Source organism: Castor canadensis, chromosome 12 (assembly GCF_047511655.1).
Source record: "Castor canadensis chromosome 12, mCasCan1.hap1v2, whole genome shotgun sequence".
NCBI lineage: Eukaryota > Metazoa > Chordata > Mammalia > Rodentia > Castoridae > Castor > Castor canadensis.
The window spans coordinates 24,558,988-24,575,616 of record NC_133397.1 but is presented as its reverse complement, the minus strand read 5'-3'; the positions used below and the strand labels follow the sequence as shown (position 1 = coordinate 24,575,616).

At 46.6% G+C, this 16,629-nt stretch overlaps 1 protein-coding gene across 2 annotated transcripts in view; it reads right to left on the bottom strand.

The window, feature by feature from the left end:
* Togaram2 (TOG array regulator of axonemal microtubules 2) overlaps positions 1 to 16,629 on the bottom strand; it is a 63,981-nt gene that overhangs the window by 15,230 nt on the left and 32,122 nt on the right. Inside the window, exons 9-16 of one of the 2 annotated variants that reach the window (XM_074049418.1) lie at positions 15,507 to 15,657; positions 15,105 to 15,269; positions 11,829 to 11,982; positions 11,077 to 11,185; positions 9,997 to 10,232; positions 7,967 to 8,125; positions 1,254 to 1,371; positions 766 to 860 (exon numbers count right to left, since the gene is read on the bottom strand). In XM_074049418.1, coding sequence (XP_073905519.1) covers positions 766 to 860; positions 1,254 to 1,371; positions 7,967 to 8,125; positions 9,997 to 10,232; positions 11,077 to 11,185; positions 11,829 to 11,982; positions 15,105 to 15,269; positions 15,507 to 15,657 — 1,187 coding nt within the window. The remainder of the gene's footprint in view (positions 1 to 765; positions 861 to 1,253; positions 1,372 to 7,966; positions 8,126 to 9,996; positions 10,233 to 11,076; positions 11,186 to 11,828; positions 11,983 to 15,104; positions 15,270 to 15,506; positions 15,658 to 16,629) is intronic. The other variant, XM_074049419.1, reaches the window with a different exon arrangement.

Sequence of the window (16,629 nt, the reverse complement as noted above, 5' to 3'; positions counted from 1 at the left end):
TCTCATTTGTCGTTGTGTCCCACATTCCTGCCTACTGATTGCCAAGAGCTGTGCTGGGCACTGGAAGCGATGAGATGAGAGATACAGCCTTTGCCTTAAGGAGCTCACAGACTGATGGGAGATGGAATTATGAAGAACAGGGGGCAATTGTCCATCCTGAGACCATGGGAGCACAGGGTGTCAGAGCATCTGAGAGGAGGTGACCGGTGAGCTGAACCTTATAGAATCAATAGGCATATTCCAGGTAAAGCCAGGCAGGGACCAGGAGCTACTCTGGTCTGGTTGAGAGAGAATGAGTAGGAAGGAAGAGGTGACACCCAGGCAAGGAGTTCAGCTGTGATCCTCCCAGACCATAGCAGAAGGATCTAAATTTTAAGCACAGGAGTAGCTATGGGATTCCTGCTTGGTTTGTAACTGCTCCCAGCCCCCACCCTCCAACCCTCAGTCTGTGCCTTCTCATCTGCCTGTGTTCTAGCCCTGCCTCTGGACTAGTCCCAGGTTGGCTACTCTGGCCACTACACATTCTGCTGATCTAAGAGAATGAAGAGATTCTGAGCTCACATCGAGAGCCTGACCAACAATATCCCACCCATACTAGTGGAATTGCACTCCCTCAGCCAAGGCAACTGCCACTGGCAGATGCTCCCAAGCCCTGGATTTGGGCCATGAAGGATGTCCACAATCCACCCCAGAGCAATCCCTGGCCATGGGCAAGCTGATGACTGTTTTGGACATGGGACCCCAGAGAGCCAACAGCAGCCATACCCTTCCTCAATGGGCAGTCCATTCTCACACGTCACCAGACTCCTTGACACCTTGTGGTCTTTGGCAGATAGAAGTTCATGGTTGTCTTCTATTCCCTTGAAAAATAGATGCAGAACATAAGCCAAGAGGAGTGGCTCTCTAGGGAACTACTTACATTCCACATAGACCATAACAAGGAGGATAACTCCTTTTGCCTAGAGCTTCAGGGGTCCCAGGTGAGCCCCGGAGGTAGCTGGGGTAGAGATCAAGATCCTCACTTAACAGATGAAGGTGTAGAGGCCCCAGGAGCTCAAGGGACATGGACAGAGAGGGGCAAAACCAGGTATGAGCAGAGGGGACCAAAATCACATTTAAGCCACCTGTCAGAAGTAATGGATTAAATTCAAGCATTTAGAATCTACTCCCCACTCCTCTGATCCACAGGAGACTGCCAGGCTCCTCTCTGACTCCCACTCCCTGAAGACTGCCACTCACACTCCACTACTCACTCGCTGTTTAATGGCCGCCATGACTTTGCGCAAGTCATGAGAGGGGAGAGACTGCTTCAGAAATGCATCAAACTTAGCATTGGCCATCAAGATGTTTACCATCTTCCGGCCATAAAACCTGCCACAGGGAAAAAGTAAGATGAAGAAACGACCACAGAAGCACACAATAAATTTTCTCTACAGCTTTATATAATTTTCCTAATTATAGTAGGGGAGGTTTTAAGACTTTTTCTAATTATAAAAAGCAATCCCTACCCAGTTAAAAATTAAAGTCATAAAAGAATAAACATCCATAATGCCATCGCCAAGAGAAAATCACTACTAAAATTTTATATATTTTCTTACACTCTTTTTCTATGCATGCACAGTTCAGTAGATATCAGAATGAAAATGCAACTTGCATCCAGCCTTTTCACTTTCCCATCAATCATCTTCCCGTGTAATCTCAAACTCTTCATAAGCATCCTTTTTAATGGCTAGCCAAGATTCTATTGAATAGCTGTACCAAAATATACTTAACTTTTCCCTAGTTGGGGACATTCAGAAGTCTGAGGGAGGAGGCAGAGGGACAGTATAACTTGGAGTGGTCAACTCTAGTAAACAGTGATTGTTGAGGGAGGGAATTAAGGAGGGCTTCATAGAAGAGGTGACTCTTGGGTTCAATGAGTAGGAGTTCACAAGTGGGGCAGGATTAGGGATTAAGAGAAGAGTCATTCCAGATCAGTAACAGAGTGTGACACAACAGCAGGATATAGTTCAGAATACTGAGCAGGGCCTGGACACAGGAGGAGAATAGACTAGAGAATAAGGCAGAACCCTCTGTAGAGAGACATGAAGGAGTTGAGCTTCAGCCTGCAAGCAATGGGAGGCTGAGGAATGATTGGGTTTGCACATTAGTCACAACGTCTCTGGCAGGAGGGGAAGTTGGCTAGGGGCTGGGAGACCTGTTAGGAGGCCACCATGATAGCTCAGGCAAGAGACAAAGACCTGAAATGAGGCAACAGAAGAGAAATAAGAATGGGCAGTGACACACAACCATAACCAACTTGTCTTTGACAAAGGCGCTAAAAATATACGATGGAGAAAAGACAGCCTCTTCAACAAAAACTGCTGGGAAAACTGGTTAGAAGTCTGCAAAAAACTGAAACTAGATCCATGTTTATCATCCTATATTAACATTAACTCAAAATGGATCAAGGATCTTAATATCAGACCACAAACTCTAAAGTTGATACAGGAAAGAGTAGGAAATACTCTTGAATTAATAGGTATAGGTAAGAACTTTCTCAATGGAACTCCAGCAGCACAGCAGCTAAGAGATAGCATAGATAAATGGGACCTCATAAAACTAAAAAGCTTCTGCTCATCAAAAGAAATGGTCTCTAAACTGAAGAGAGAACCCACAGAGTGGGAGAAAATATTTGCCAGCTACACATCAGACAAAGGACTGATAACCAGAATATATAGGGAACTTAAAAAACTAAATTCTCCCAAAACTAATGAATCAATAAAGAAATGGGCAAGTGAACTAAACAGAACTTTCTCAAAAGAAGAAATTCAAATGGCCAAAAAACACATGAAAAAATGCTCACCATCTCTAGTAATAAAGGAAATGCAAATTAAAACCACACTAAGATTCCACCTCACCCCTGTTAGAATAGCCATCATCAGCAACACCACCAACAACAGGTGTTGGCAAGGATGCGGGGAAAAAGGAACCCTCTTACACTGCTGGTGGGAATGTAAACTAGTACAACCACTCTGGAAAAAAATTTGGAGGCTACTTAAAAAGCTAAACATTGATCTACCATTTGATCCAGCAATACCACTCTTGGGGATATACCCAAAAGACTGTGACACAGGTTACTCCAGAGGCACCTGCACACCCATGTTTATTGAGGCACTATTCACAATAGCCAAGTTATGGAAACAGCCAAGATGCCCCACCACTGACGAATGGATTAAGAAAATGTGGTATCTATACACAATGGAATTTTATGCAGCCATGAAGAAGAACGAAATGTTATCATTCTCTGGTAAATGGATGGAATTGGAGAACATCATTCTGAGTGAGGTTAGCCTGGCCCAAAAGACCAAAAATCGTATGTTCTCCCTCATATGCGGACATTAGATCAAGAGCAAACACAACAAGGGGATTGGACTTTGATCACAAGATAAAAAGGAGAGCACAGAGATATGAGGATAGGTAAGACACCTAAAAAACTAGATAGCATTTGTTGCCCTCAACGCAGAGAATCTAAAGCAGATACCTTAAAAGCAACTGAGGCCAATAGGAAAAGGGGACCAGGAACTAGAGAAAAGGTTAGATCAAGAAGAATTAACCTAGAAGGTAACACATATGCACAGGAAATTAATGTGAGTCAACTCCCTGTATAGCTATCCTTATCTCAACCAGCAAAAACCCTTGTTCCTTCCTATTATTGCTTATACTCTCTCTTCAACAAAATTAGAGATAAGGGCAAAATAGTTTCTGCTGGGTATTGAGGGGGTGGGGGGGAGAGGGAGGGGGCAGAGTGAGTGGTAAGGGAGGGGGTGGGGGCAGGGGGGAGAAATGACCCAAACATTGTATGCACATATGGATAAAAAAAGAAAGAAAGAAAGAAAGAATGGGCAGTGAGATTCAAGGCCTGTAGGATTTGATGGTTGGAAGTGGAGCAAGGAAGCATCTAAAGTTACACTGATTTTACACTGATTCTAAAATGCACCACTACTTTATTTTCCACTAAGGAAGAATGAGGAAAGAAACTACTGGCAACTTTCATTGCCTTTGAGGTCACTGCACCATGTGTGAAGGCTGCCTCAGAATCAGAAAGTGACATTACTTATGGTGTTTTCCTTCCTTAGGTCAGGTGAAGGTCTTGGCAAGTGCTTTGCAAGAAAATGTGGAATTTTGGCCATTCCTTCAACAAGGAATCCTTGCTTTAGTGCTGTCTAATTGATGCTCCACTGTTGTACATAACTTTTCATTTTAATAACTTTTCATTTCAATGACAAATAATGGTATAATGTTTCTGAGACCTTTTAAACAGTAACGGAGCTCATCAATTCTCTAAAAATAAATCAAAAGGTTGACAAGCAAAGAAAAGCTCATAGTATAATTCCTACAATGTAAACTTTAATTCAAAAGTTTATACTTTGAGCAACATCAACCAAATTTGCCATGTGCAAGTAAAAAAACCCAAGTCATAATTGCTCCCTGGCCAACAGCAACTGTGAGAGGTCTCTGAAGATACAAGACAATTTCAAAGGTGTTACAATGTGGTTAAGACCCAGAGGATCACAACTGGAGGCCAGCCCAGGTAAACAGTTTTCAAGACCCCATCACCAAAATAACCACAGCAAAATGGACTGGAGGGGTGGCTTAAGAGATAGAGTGCCTGCTTTGCAAGCACAAAGCCCTGAGTTCAAATTCTATCCCACCAAAAAAAGTTACAATGTGGAGGAAAATGTGTGTCTGAGATTCAAGGGAATCCCTATTTTGCATTTTGGGTGACTTGGTAAATAATGGTAACTTTGAACAGTAGAGGGAATAGGGCTGGGAAATCAGGCTTAGGAAGAAGGCAATTAGCTCCCCTAGGAGCACTTTGCCCTGAAGATAACAATGGGACATCTGGTGACAAGCCCTCTGAAGGCATTAGACATAATGGCAGATGCTCAAAAAAGGGTCCCAGCTGGAGGGAGAGATTGGGAAATGTCAGAGTTTGCTGATGGCAGGAGCCATATGAAGTGAGAGCAAGAAGAAGAGGAGGAATAATTGAAGACATTCCACAGCCTCCTCCATTCAGATGATAGGAAGAGGGGAGAAATGGCCCCAGGAAGCAAGGAGAAGCAGGAGGTATAGCGACTGGGAAGCCAGGAGGCATAAGGTGTCATGAAGGAAAATAAGGCCCAGTGTGGTGGCTCGTACATGTAATGCCAGCTACACAGGAGACAGAAGTAGGAGGATCATTTTCCAAGACCACCGGGCAAAAAGGGAGACGATACCTGAAAAATAAACTAACGTAAAAAGGACTGAGGACATGGCCAACTCCAAGGCCCTGAGTTCGAAACCTAGTACTGCCAAAAAAAAAAAAAGGAAAAGGAAATGCAGTCATCCAACATGAGAGGTCAGAAGGGAGAAAGGTATATTCAGAGAGATAATAGGTCTTGATTTCCATCCTCTACTAGCAATTACAAAACAGCTCAAAATCTTCCTCATTTCAATATTCTTCACCTCATTGAGCAACAATATCAGTAACCCAGTCATTCAGATTAGAAACCTAAGAGCCATGTTTAATGTGTCTTTGAAACCACTGCCACCCAAATCCTGTTTGCAAAACACACCCAAAGCCATCCACTATCCTTGTTCCAGCCTCCAGGCCCTCTTGCCCTGACCGTGGTGTAGCCATCTGTTTGTTGTCCCACCCCATACTGACTCTTCTCCACCCACCCCCCCAAGATCAGTCCTCTACTGACTGCCAGGGATATGGTTTTTGTTTTGTTTTGTTTTTTTATTAAAAGGCTAGCAAGGGAAAAAAGGCTAGCAAGAGCACATAGCCAAATCATGGAAACAGCCCAGATGCCCTACAACTGATGAATGGATTAAGAAAATGTGGTATATTTACACATAGGAGTTTTACTCAGCCATAAGGAAGAATGAAACCATGTGGTTTGAGGGTAAATGGATGCAACTGGAGGACATTATGAAGTGAAGTAATCCAGGCTCGGAAAGACAAAGGCCACATATTTTCTCTCACATGTGGGAGACAGACACAGCACAAATACAAATATTATGAAAAACAAGTCACGTTGTGGGAAGGTCACATATGAGAGAGGGAGGGTAAAAGAAGTTAAGAAGGTGAATATAGTTGATGTGCTATCTATACAAGAATGAATACAAAATTTTTTAAACCTGCTGAAATCACCATAAGAATGGGACGAAGGCAGAAAGGAGAAAAATAGAGGGGATGAACCAATTTGGGTTATAATTCATTTATATATGGAGATGTCACAATGAAATTCCCTGAATAGCTATCTTAAACCAACAAAAATGTCTTTCTTCAAAAATGGAGAACAGGAAGGTAAAACAGGTCCTGTCTGGGTGGGGGGACTGGTACCAATGGGAGGGGGAGGACATAAGGAAAGGGTGTAGGAGGGAGAATGTGGTGAAAATGTTATGTACTCATGTATGAAAATGGAAAAATGAGACCTGTTGAAACTATTCCAGGAATGGGGGAGGGTAGGAGAAAGATGGAGGGGGTGAATTCAACTATGATATATCGTAAGAACTTTTGTAAAAGTCAAATGTACCCCCAGTACAACAATAACATAATAATCTTTTTTAATGTTGAAAGAAAAAAAAGAATACTGCTGATCAGGGAGAATGATTTCTGACTACTTGATTTAATTAGCCTTGAGGATTTAGGGGACACACCTTCTGAGTGTATTTCAGATCTGATCACTAGCATTTTATTGATAATAGCTGAAAAATGATAAAATGTTTTATAGTACCAACTTTTGTTAAAAAGACTAGCAAGCATATGAAAAACCCTCAAACTCGTTAGTAATCAGGTGGGGGAAGGCATTGGAAACAATGGTGAACCATCCCTCTCCCATTAGATTAATACAAATTAGAAATCCAGATATTGCCACTCATTGGTGGGGGCCAGGAGGTAGCATCCCATACCAGCAAGATGGCTGCCAACTGGGGTGCCACCCAGGGAAGCTGTCTGAAGCACATGTGGGAACTTCTGCCCAACATTCTGTTCAGCAGTGAATGGGGAGTGGAGGAAAGAGTGACCACTGCAAACAGCACCTGACTACACTGGGCCCCTGAAGGCTCAACGCTCTGTGTGTGGGTGTGCTTGTGTGTGTGTGTGTGTGTGTGTGTGTGTGGCCCCTGGAGCCCAGCCAGCTCCCTTCTCCATCCTAGACAGGAAACTGTATCAAGTAGGCGCCAGCCCTAGCTTTGCAAGACGTCAGATCCTGTTGCTCTCCTGCTTAAAACCCTCTAATGTCGCCTCATTCTCCTGCTTGAAACTCCTCCACTACCCTCCCATCACAACCCAAAATCCCAACCTGTGACCTTGACCTCTGATGCCCTCCATGATCTGGGCCACCCACCACACGCTTCTCCTTTTGCTCCACCCAGCCTGGCCATCCTCCTCCTTGAACACCAAGCTGCTCCATCAAGGGTCTGTGTACCATTTCCTCAGCCTGTACCACATGCCCAGATGCTCACAGAGCTGGCTCCAGCCAGCAGGCCGATTCTCAGCCATCCCCAGCCCTCAGCCTCGCATTGCTCCCCTCCAGTCTCCATCCCATCTCGTGGAAGTTTAGCCTTGTGTCCTTTATCTGTATCTAAAATACTCTTAACATTTGTTTATTATGTGCCTCTCTCAACTAGGAGGTAAGCTTCAAGACAACCAGGGCTTGATTTTTCTTATTCACTGCTCTATCCATAATAATGAAAGGGAGAACCTTAAATACCACTTGTGAAAATGACTGGTCTTACAGAGAATGGAGCCAGGGAGGGGGAATGGAAGGGGAGAAAATTTAGGCAGGGACACCAACCACTCCCTGAACTGAGTTGGCTGTGACACTGGAGGGAAGTGGGACAACAGATGGAAGGAATGGATACAGCTTCTGTCGGTCTGACTGTCCCTGTGCAGATCCCCAGGGAAGCTGAGCCGTCGGGGCAGGCCCTGCCCTACCTGGTGTCCTGGTTGGAGTCCTGGGCCAGCCTCACAAGGTTGTGTACCAGCATGTCTGTACTGTCCCTGGGGCCTGAGAGAAGCTTCTCGGCACCGATCTGCTCCAGGACGGCTGAGAGGTGCTTGGCAGTACATTTCCGAACTAAGGGGTTTCGGTGGCTGAAAGGAAACACAATCACAGCCAAGGGCTTGGTCACAGGAGCAGGTGTAGGGCCCCAGACTGGCACGTGTGTATCTAAAACTGTAGACTTGTAGACCCATGTTTAATGCCAACTATGGCTCCAAAACCTGTCCCTGTGGGCTTGGGGGATCTTTGAGGAAAGAGCAATTAGCTCCTGATGACACGGTGACCACAGTGGCGATGGGAGAGGGAAGAGCAGCTGAAGGATGTCACATGTTGCTCCCCAAGTAGATCCTGTGCTCACTATTCTCAGGGTCTTCCTGAGCATCTAGTCTTCCTGTCCACATGCACTTCCCTGTCTTTCCTCCACCTAGAAAAATCCTACCTATGTCTCCTCTTCCTTTCCCAGCCCCACAGGCAGAGTTAATGTCCCCTGTGAGGGGCACCTTCTTTGTCTCCTGGAAAGTACAGTCCCCTGGGAACAGGAAACAGGTCTCCTGCCCATTGCCTCCACTCTGCCACTGGTGCCTGACACATGACTGACCCTTAGCAAAATTTTAATGCACATTTGTTGAATGAATGGGAGATTTGGACATTGTGACTGGTGGAACCTGAACTCTGATGAGAGAAACCAATCGGGTGTCACCTCTTTCAAGCAGGATCTGTGTCCACAGCCCATAAGTCAGCAATGACCCCTTTGCCCCTCAGTGTCCTATCCCAGCGAAACACAAAGTGGGTCTTCAGAGCTCTCCCTATTCCATTAGGTCCATGGGCCAGCAGCATTGGCATCTGAAGCAGAATTTGCATTTTAGCGGGATTCCCAGGGATTCGAAAGCACAAACTGTGTTCCAGTGCCCCAGCAGATGCCTGACCCTGGTTCTTGTTGACAATAATCAATTGCCACACCACCTGTGCCAGGTACTGTGCTGAGCTCCGTTTTCCCATTCTCTCCCATCCACTCCACCTACTACTATTATTATCATTCTGCAGGTGAGGAAGCTGAGGCGAAGGGAGGAACCCAGAAAAAGTACAATTAATTTCTCACAAGTTAATTCATCCAAGTATTCAGAAAACGCTAGGTAGAGTCCCTCTCATGAACCAATTCTCTTACTCCTCATGATCACCTCATGCGGTAGACATCAAATCATCCCCATTTTACAGATGAGGAGTGGGGAAGCTACATCCGGGGTGCGAACCAGGCCACATGGCCCAGGAGCAGCTCATGCTTTGCAATATGCAGTGGCGCAATTAACAAAGGGCTGCTTGCTGGTGCCGCAGGCCTTGAGAGGCCTCCAGCGTTTGTGCGGTGACTGACTTATTGGGGTGGAGAGGTGTTTTAGGACAGAGGGTTTAGGAAATGCCTTTGGTTTTGCTGTCGGCTTTGTTTTGACTTAAGGGAAAGCAAATCTGGCTCCAACAGTAGCCCACACCCTGCCCTGCCAATTTTGTGCCTGGCTCACCTCACTGGCCCATATTTCATCAGAAAGAAGTGCTGTTCCTCTGGGAGGGGCAGGAGCCCCTGGGGCACAGGTGAGGCTGCCTCTCCAGCTCGGTCTCCTGGACATTACCATGGTCACCATGCATCTCCAGCCTTGGAGCAAAGCAAGAGTATCCCTACCCTTCCAGCAGAGCTCACCCTATTCTCCCAGCCTGGTCCAGGAAAGATGAGAAAAGCCCACTGGGAAGCAGGAGTCATCCACCCCAACTAAATGTGTGAGGCACTTGCAGTGGGTACCTTCTGCATCTGATACTCCAACATTGCAGGGGACTCTCTATCGCCTCACTTTCTACCTGCCTTTTTCCCTGTTCCTTTCTCCCATCCTTCCTTCCTTGTTTCACAACGTAAGGCCTTTCCTTGCTTCCCCTTCCCTGATCTACCCCAGCCCCCAGACAACAGGAAGTCACATACTAAACACCCGCAGAGGTGAGGGCCACCAGGGCTCGGGCTGGAGTCACATTCTCCACCATGGCGCCCAGAGCCCAGTTGGCTGCCCGCTGGATGAACTCGCTGGTGTTCCCCATCTTCTGGAGCAAGCAGCGGGTGATCTCCTCAGCCTCCTGATCCATGTTCTTCTTCAAGATTTGGAAGAGGTCTCCCAAGGTGCTGATGGCCAGGCGGGACACCTTGGAGCGGAGGTTGGTGACCTTGGAGAGAGAGAGGAGAGGGACCCTCCATGACCACTGGACCCTGAAAGGCTCTGAAACACATGGAGGACGGGGTCTACACTGCCCCTTCCACCACTTTCTAGCTCACCCCAGGCCCCCACCCACACCTTGCCATGCTGGAAATGAAAACCCTGCAATAGTTCTGGGCAAAACAATCCCATCTTGTTACCACTATGACTATCAATTCCTTGATTCTCATTATTATCTGAAATTTGTACAACAATCTTCAAAACTACTGTGAGAAGTAACCAGGTGACATTCATTTTGACATACACAGGAAGACACAGAGCTATAACACGGTTGAGCCATAACTCAGTCCAGCCACATGCGGACACAATGTCCTCTGTATTCATAACCTACCCATCCCACTACAGCAGTCCATTCCCAAGGGTGGGGTTCACCTCCACGTGGGTCAAGTGCATCTTACTTACTGCCTCTCAGGGCCAAGTCCCAACCCCATGAGAAACAGTGGGACAGCTACCTAAAGTTGGGGACTAGGCCCAGAACACTCCATCCCCCTTCAAGCAGTTTGAGTACAGAGGATAACGCAGGCTGTGACAAATGGGTACACAGGATTCCAAATTTTTCAGTTCCCAATGATTACAAGTGAGGAAACCTTAGATCTCTGCATTCCAATGTGAAGAATGAGTGGTGACCTCTTGCCACAGTGACTGTAGACTGAGAAATAAGTAGGAGGGCCCACGTTGCAGGGATTGTGAGCCCCTCTCAACTGTGGTGACACTCACCTTGAACAGCTGCACCAGGGGAGGGGGAGGGTCTTAGGGGATTGGGGCAAGGCACACTTGCTTTCGGAAGGCCTCACCTCCCCAGTCACTGCCAAGGTCACGTCGTGCAGCCTCCCAGCAAGAAGGACCTCTGAGTGGCAGGTCACCAGGCGCTGGATGCTCACCAGACCCTTTTCCTTCATCTGCCTAAGAAGCAAGGCCAAGCCTGTCACAGGTGAGTGAGGAGGGAGAAGCCCCACTCCCTTTGTAGACTAGGACCCATGTTCAGTACAAGCCATCATATGGGACCCCTAGCTGGCAGGTGGCTCTGGCAATATAGAATTGGTGTCCATCCCAGGACCTGTTTGGGTCTTGGACATACGCAGACACCTTCAATAAAGGGCTCTGGCAGTGAGGACTGAAGACAGGGAGGGCTTCCTGCCTGTGTTCAAGACCCCAACTCCTCACTCTCCTTATTACTAAGGTCATGTGTCCCACTAGCCAGTGGGACAAACACTCAGAGCACATTCAACTTGATTTAAAGACATAAAGGACTGTAACCTTTCTTGGTCCCATGTTCTGGAGTCAAATTCCTACTAGCTATGCCTGGCTCTGGCAGGTTGCAGAACAGTGCACAAGGCCACTTGGAGAGACCAAGGGCATGCACAGAAAGTTAGAGACACCATACACATGCACACACACACATATGCACAGGCAGACACTCCTCCCATGGCACCAGTGCCCAGGAGTGGGAGAGGAGGGCATTTGGGGGAAAGGAGCTCTTCTGCAACCAATCTACCTTACCTCCCTACCTCAGGCCACAAGGCACACAAGGAAAGTGTCTCCTCACCAGTCACTGCTATTGAGGCACTGGAGGGCATCTGTCAACCCCAGTTCTGGGTTTGAAAAGGGTCTCAACTCCCTGAAGGCTCTCAGGTCCGTCTCCTCTTCCTCTTCCTCCCATTCAGGAGACCCCAAAGTGAGCACCGCAGGTAAGGAGTTAGCTGCATGTACAAAAAAGAAAGAACAAGCTTCACCCAGGAGGACAGGCAAGTGTGTACCAGTGGCTGTTCCTTCTAACATCCACCATGCCAGGCCTGACCGCAGTACCACCCATCATGCAGGGAGAAGGGAGGGAAAGCTAAAAGCCAGGCCTGGCCTAACTGTCCCTTTTGTTGACTTTCTCCATTCCCACCACTGTCAGCATTATTAAATTATAAACACATTGGCTTGTGATATGCTGCTTGATGTCAGGTGACAAAGTCCACTGCAACTGTGACTCGCTTCCAGTCCTGCCCTGCCTGTGGTTGGAGTGAGACCCAATGAGTCCTTCAATGAAAGACTCCCTACTCACTTTGGTGGTACTCTGAGCTTACTCTCACCCAGGTAAGAGCCTCTGCTGCTTCCCTTCTACTATCCATCCTCATGTGAGACTGCCTGAGCAGGAAAGTGCCCCATGGACAGATGGCTGGAGGAAGGCAAGGAACAGTAAAAAGCACTGGAGGGGACAGTGTAGCTAACCAACACCTACAGCATCAAGATGTAGCCACAGGTGACAATGGGTAAGAAAGTGATTAAAAACCACTTTCTGTCCTCATGGACAGATGCTAGAATCATAAGACCCTAGAATAATAGGAGGGAATTTCAGAAGCCTAGTGGCTGGGCGACCCACCCACAAGCCCTCCACAACTCCATCATGCAGGCCTCCAACCCAGAGCCTCACTACCATGTCTCACTTCCTGGCAAGCTCTTCCAGAACCCCAGGGATGATTTTTACTCCAGTATTCCAGAAGGTCCAGAAGATATATCTGAGTGGAGAGACGGCTCTTTACTCAAAACCAAGACACTAAGACCCCTTCCTGAATTCTCTCCCCAGCTCTGTCATTGGCATGTAAAATGGTCTCTTAATCAGTTCCAGGTAGGCAGGAGGCAATATCCAACTTCCTGTCCTTTCCAGACACGGACATGAATTGCACACTGTCTTTGAAGCTCTCGAGAAGCTCTCAAGAAGGGACAGAAAGTGTGGTTCAAGTGATAGAGCCTGCCTTTGCCTGGCAAGTATGAAGCCCTGAGTTCAAACCCCAGCACCGGAAAAAAAATAAAAACTACTAAAAGAAGTATTGGTTCATTCAGGGGTATAAGCAAGCCAGCCTGCCACTACCTCATTCCCCAGTGGCATTTAGCTTCCACCTAGATTTTAAAACCAACACACAAAAAGCACTCATAGGGTCCACTCCAGCCCCAGTCGCTTAGGGTTTGTGTTACTTTCCCTTTGCCTACCACCTACCTCGACAGTTTTTAATACTGTCCATACATATGTCTTGTGGTCCAGGAATGTCCATTTTTTGCACACACACAAGACAGGAGAAATTGAGTAGACCACAGCCAAGCTCACGTAATCACACCTGACAATGTCTCCTGAGAAAAGCTAGAATCTCATGCTATGTATTAGGAAAATCAGAAGGACAACCCAGTTTACAATTCTGAATTCCATCATTTCCAACCAGACCACAAAGAAGGTGCAAGTGCAAACCTTGGTCGTCAGGAGATAAGAAGATGAGGAGGATGCAAATCCAGCTTCTAGGGAGGTTGTAAAAGGAAAATGCCATCTTTGTTCTGAACTCCAACAATATAACCTACTCCCCATCTACTCACAAATGTACACAGTTTAAAGAAGCAGAGACAGAAACAGACCATACTGGATCATGAGTCATTAGCCAAAGTCTTAATCCTATGGCCACCATCACTTCAGGTGACTTTACATAACCTTGGGTCTATGAGTCTCAGTTCTACTGTCTATAAAGGGAGTGTGTTGGGTTAGATAGATCAATACGTCTCAGTATCAATCGTTTAGTTACCACTTTCACCATCTTTTTGCCATATCTTTTAATTGCCTGTACTTTCATTTACTTTTCTTCAAACCTCTTTCCAAATCCTAAATAAATTTATTTTAAAGGGAATTTATGACACTACCACAATGGATAAAGTAATATTATTTGCCAGAGAATATGATATTTATAATAAAAGTAATATTATATTTAAAAACCTTCACTATAAAACTATAGCCAACTTTTGATGTCTTTGAAACTAAATAAGGATTTCTTCATTAAAAAAAAATATGATGGGCTGGGGAGTGGTTCAAGTGGTAAAGTACCTGCCTAGCAAGCACAAGGTCCTGAGTTCAAAGCCCAATACCATCAGAAAGAGAGAGAGAGAGCATGATGATGGTGATGATGATGATAATGACGATGATGATACCAGGTATGGTGACACAAGTCTGTAACCCCAGTACTTGGGAGACTGAAACATGAGGATGGTGAGTTCTGGGCCAGCCTGGCCTTCATAGCAATATCCTGTCTCATAAAATAAAATATAATACAATAGAATAGATTCTAAACATTGATCCCAAATTAAGACTTTCAACTTGAAAGAACCCAAAAGAAAGAATTGAAAAGGGAGGTGAATCAATATTACTTATAGCACTCAAATTAGACTTTAGTCCACCATCATTGTCCACCACATCCCACACTAAAAGAAACTCTGAACCAGATTAGTTATTGTTCAAATTTTTACCAACAAAAACATTTCAAATGAAATCTTGTATGCATTCCCAGTATACAAATAGTGAGGCAAATAGAAACTTCTGTGGTGGAATGGGACAGAGCATCCCCTGGTTCCTTGGCACCTTCCCTGAGGTATCCTAGTAGGATCTATGAATTCCTGAATCCTAGTCTCTGGCCGCCCTGTTCAACCCTGACAGCACAAAGCAATAGGCAGGAATCCAGGTCCTCCCAGGACCCTTTCTTCCTCTTTCTTGTGTTTCCAGCCAGCTCCTTCTTGGCTATTGTTTTCCAGCATCATTGGTCCTGGTGTTACTAATGACTCCCCTAAGACATGCCACACCAGCTGGGCACCCCCTGCCCAGCCATCCACAATTCCAGGTATGATATGGTCATTCCAGGTCCCCAGCCTGGTCCATAAGTGATTATGAGTCCCAGGCACCGTTTCCTCTCCCCAGCAAGGTGCCCTAGTCTGACGTGGGAACTGGTCAAAGTAGAGCAAAGGCAGTCTATATGCCATGGCTTTGAGCCTCCCAAGGTCTCACATGCAGAGGTCTAAGCCCCACCTGAAGCATGGCGGGCAAAGCTGGGCTCTTGCTTGCTGATGGGGATGCTGGGCAGAGAGGACCGGTTGACCCTCTTCCTTAGGATGGTACCGACGCTGCTTCTGCATGGGCTTCTCAGCCCAGTGGGCACAGACGTGCTCCCGCTGCCCCGCAGGGGAAGGAGGCCTGAGGAGGCAGAGAAAGTCCTGGGACTGAGCTGGTACTGTCTGCCCTTGGCCCCAGTGTCCCCTTTAGAAATGGGTCCAGCAGCAGACTACAAGAGAATGGTCACAGTTCCCCATCCAGTCTCAGGATGGTGAGGGTGGGGAGCTATAGGCAGCCTCTCTTTGGGGAGATTGAGAACCCCAGTGTTGGTCAAGAAGCTTCTTCAGTTGGAGGGACTCCCACCCCACGCACCAGTACCTTCCTTCACTAAGGTTCTCCGTGGCCCCAGGCCTTGAGCAGCCAACTCCTTCTTCCTCTCCAGTTCCTTCGCCCTCCGCAACAGCTCCATCTCCTTCAGCTGCTTCAGTCGCATCTTCTCCTGGGCAGACTTGGAGATGGTGACTTGGATCTGGCACAAGGTCAAGGCAAACTCCATTAGCCTTAAGGACCCAACTGGTCTTTCTATGCTTTCATTCATTCAGTCATCAAATACATGGGTGCCCTCCTACATGTGAATGGCTGCTCTGGAAGGGACAAAAATGACTAAGTCCTACCACCCTAAGAGCTTAGGGAATCAGAGCACAGACAACAAACAGGCCAGTGTCTAATGTCAGGCAAAATGTGCTAGAAGAAAAGTAAAGAGACTGAAATGACAGTGGCTTTTTGCTTTATATAAGAAGGCCCAGAAGGGCAGGCATGGTGACTCATGGCCTGTAATCCCAGCTACTCAGAAGGTAGAGGCAGGAGGATCTTGAAGGTAGCCAAGACAAAGTTAGTAGGTTCAATTCCCAGTACTGAAAGAAAAAGAGAGAGAAGGAAGAGAAAGAGACCCAAGAGGGACTCTCAGAGCATTCTGATTCAAATCAGGGACAGAACGCAGAGTACAAGGTCAGGATATGGCAGGATTCATATCTCACTGGGCCTTGTAGTCCACAGCAGGGACTTGGGCTTTTCCACAGAAGGTTTTGAGCAGAGGAGTGACATGACCTTACTTCCATTTGGGGCAGTGGCTTCTCCAAAGGTTGGGATTTTTTTTTAATAACTTTTTATTTTGAAGTAGTTTGAGACTCATCAGAAGTTGTAAAAATAGGACTGAGAGGTCCTGTGTGCCCTTCATCCAGCCTCCCTCAATGATACTATCCTACACAAGCATAGAACATTCCACCTTCCATTTTCTAAGGAGTGTGCTGGCTGCTGTGTGGAAGAGTATAGAGCAGGTAGGAGCAGGGAGAGCCTTTGGGCAACAACAGTACACTCAGGCAAGAGTGGAAAAGAGGAGCCAGCGCTGGTGGATCATGCCTGTCATCCTAGCTACTCGGGCGATTGAGATAGGGAGAATCGCAGTTTGAGTGCAGCCAGGGCAAATAGTTCATGAGATTCC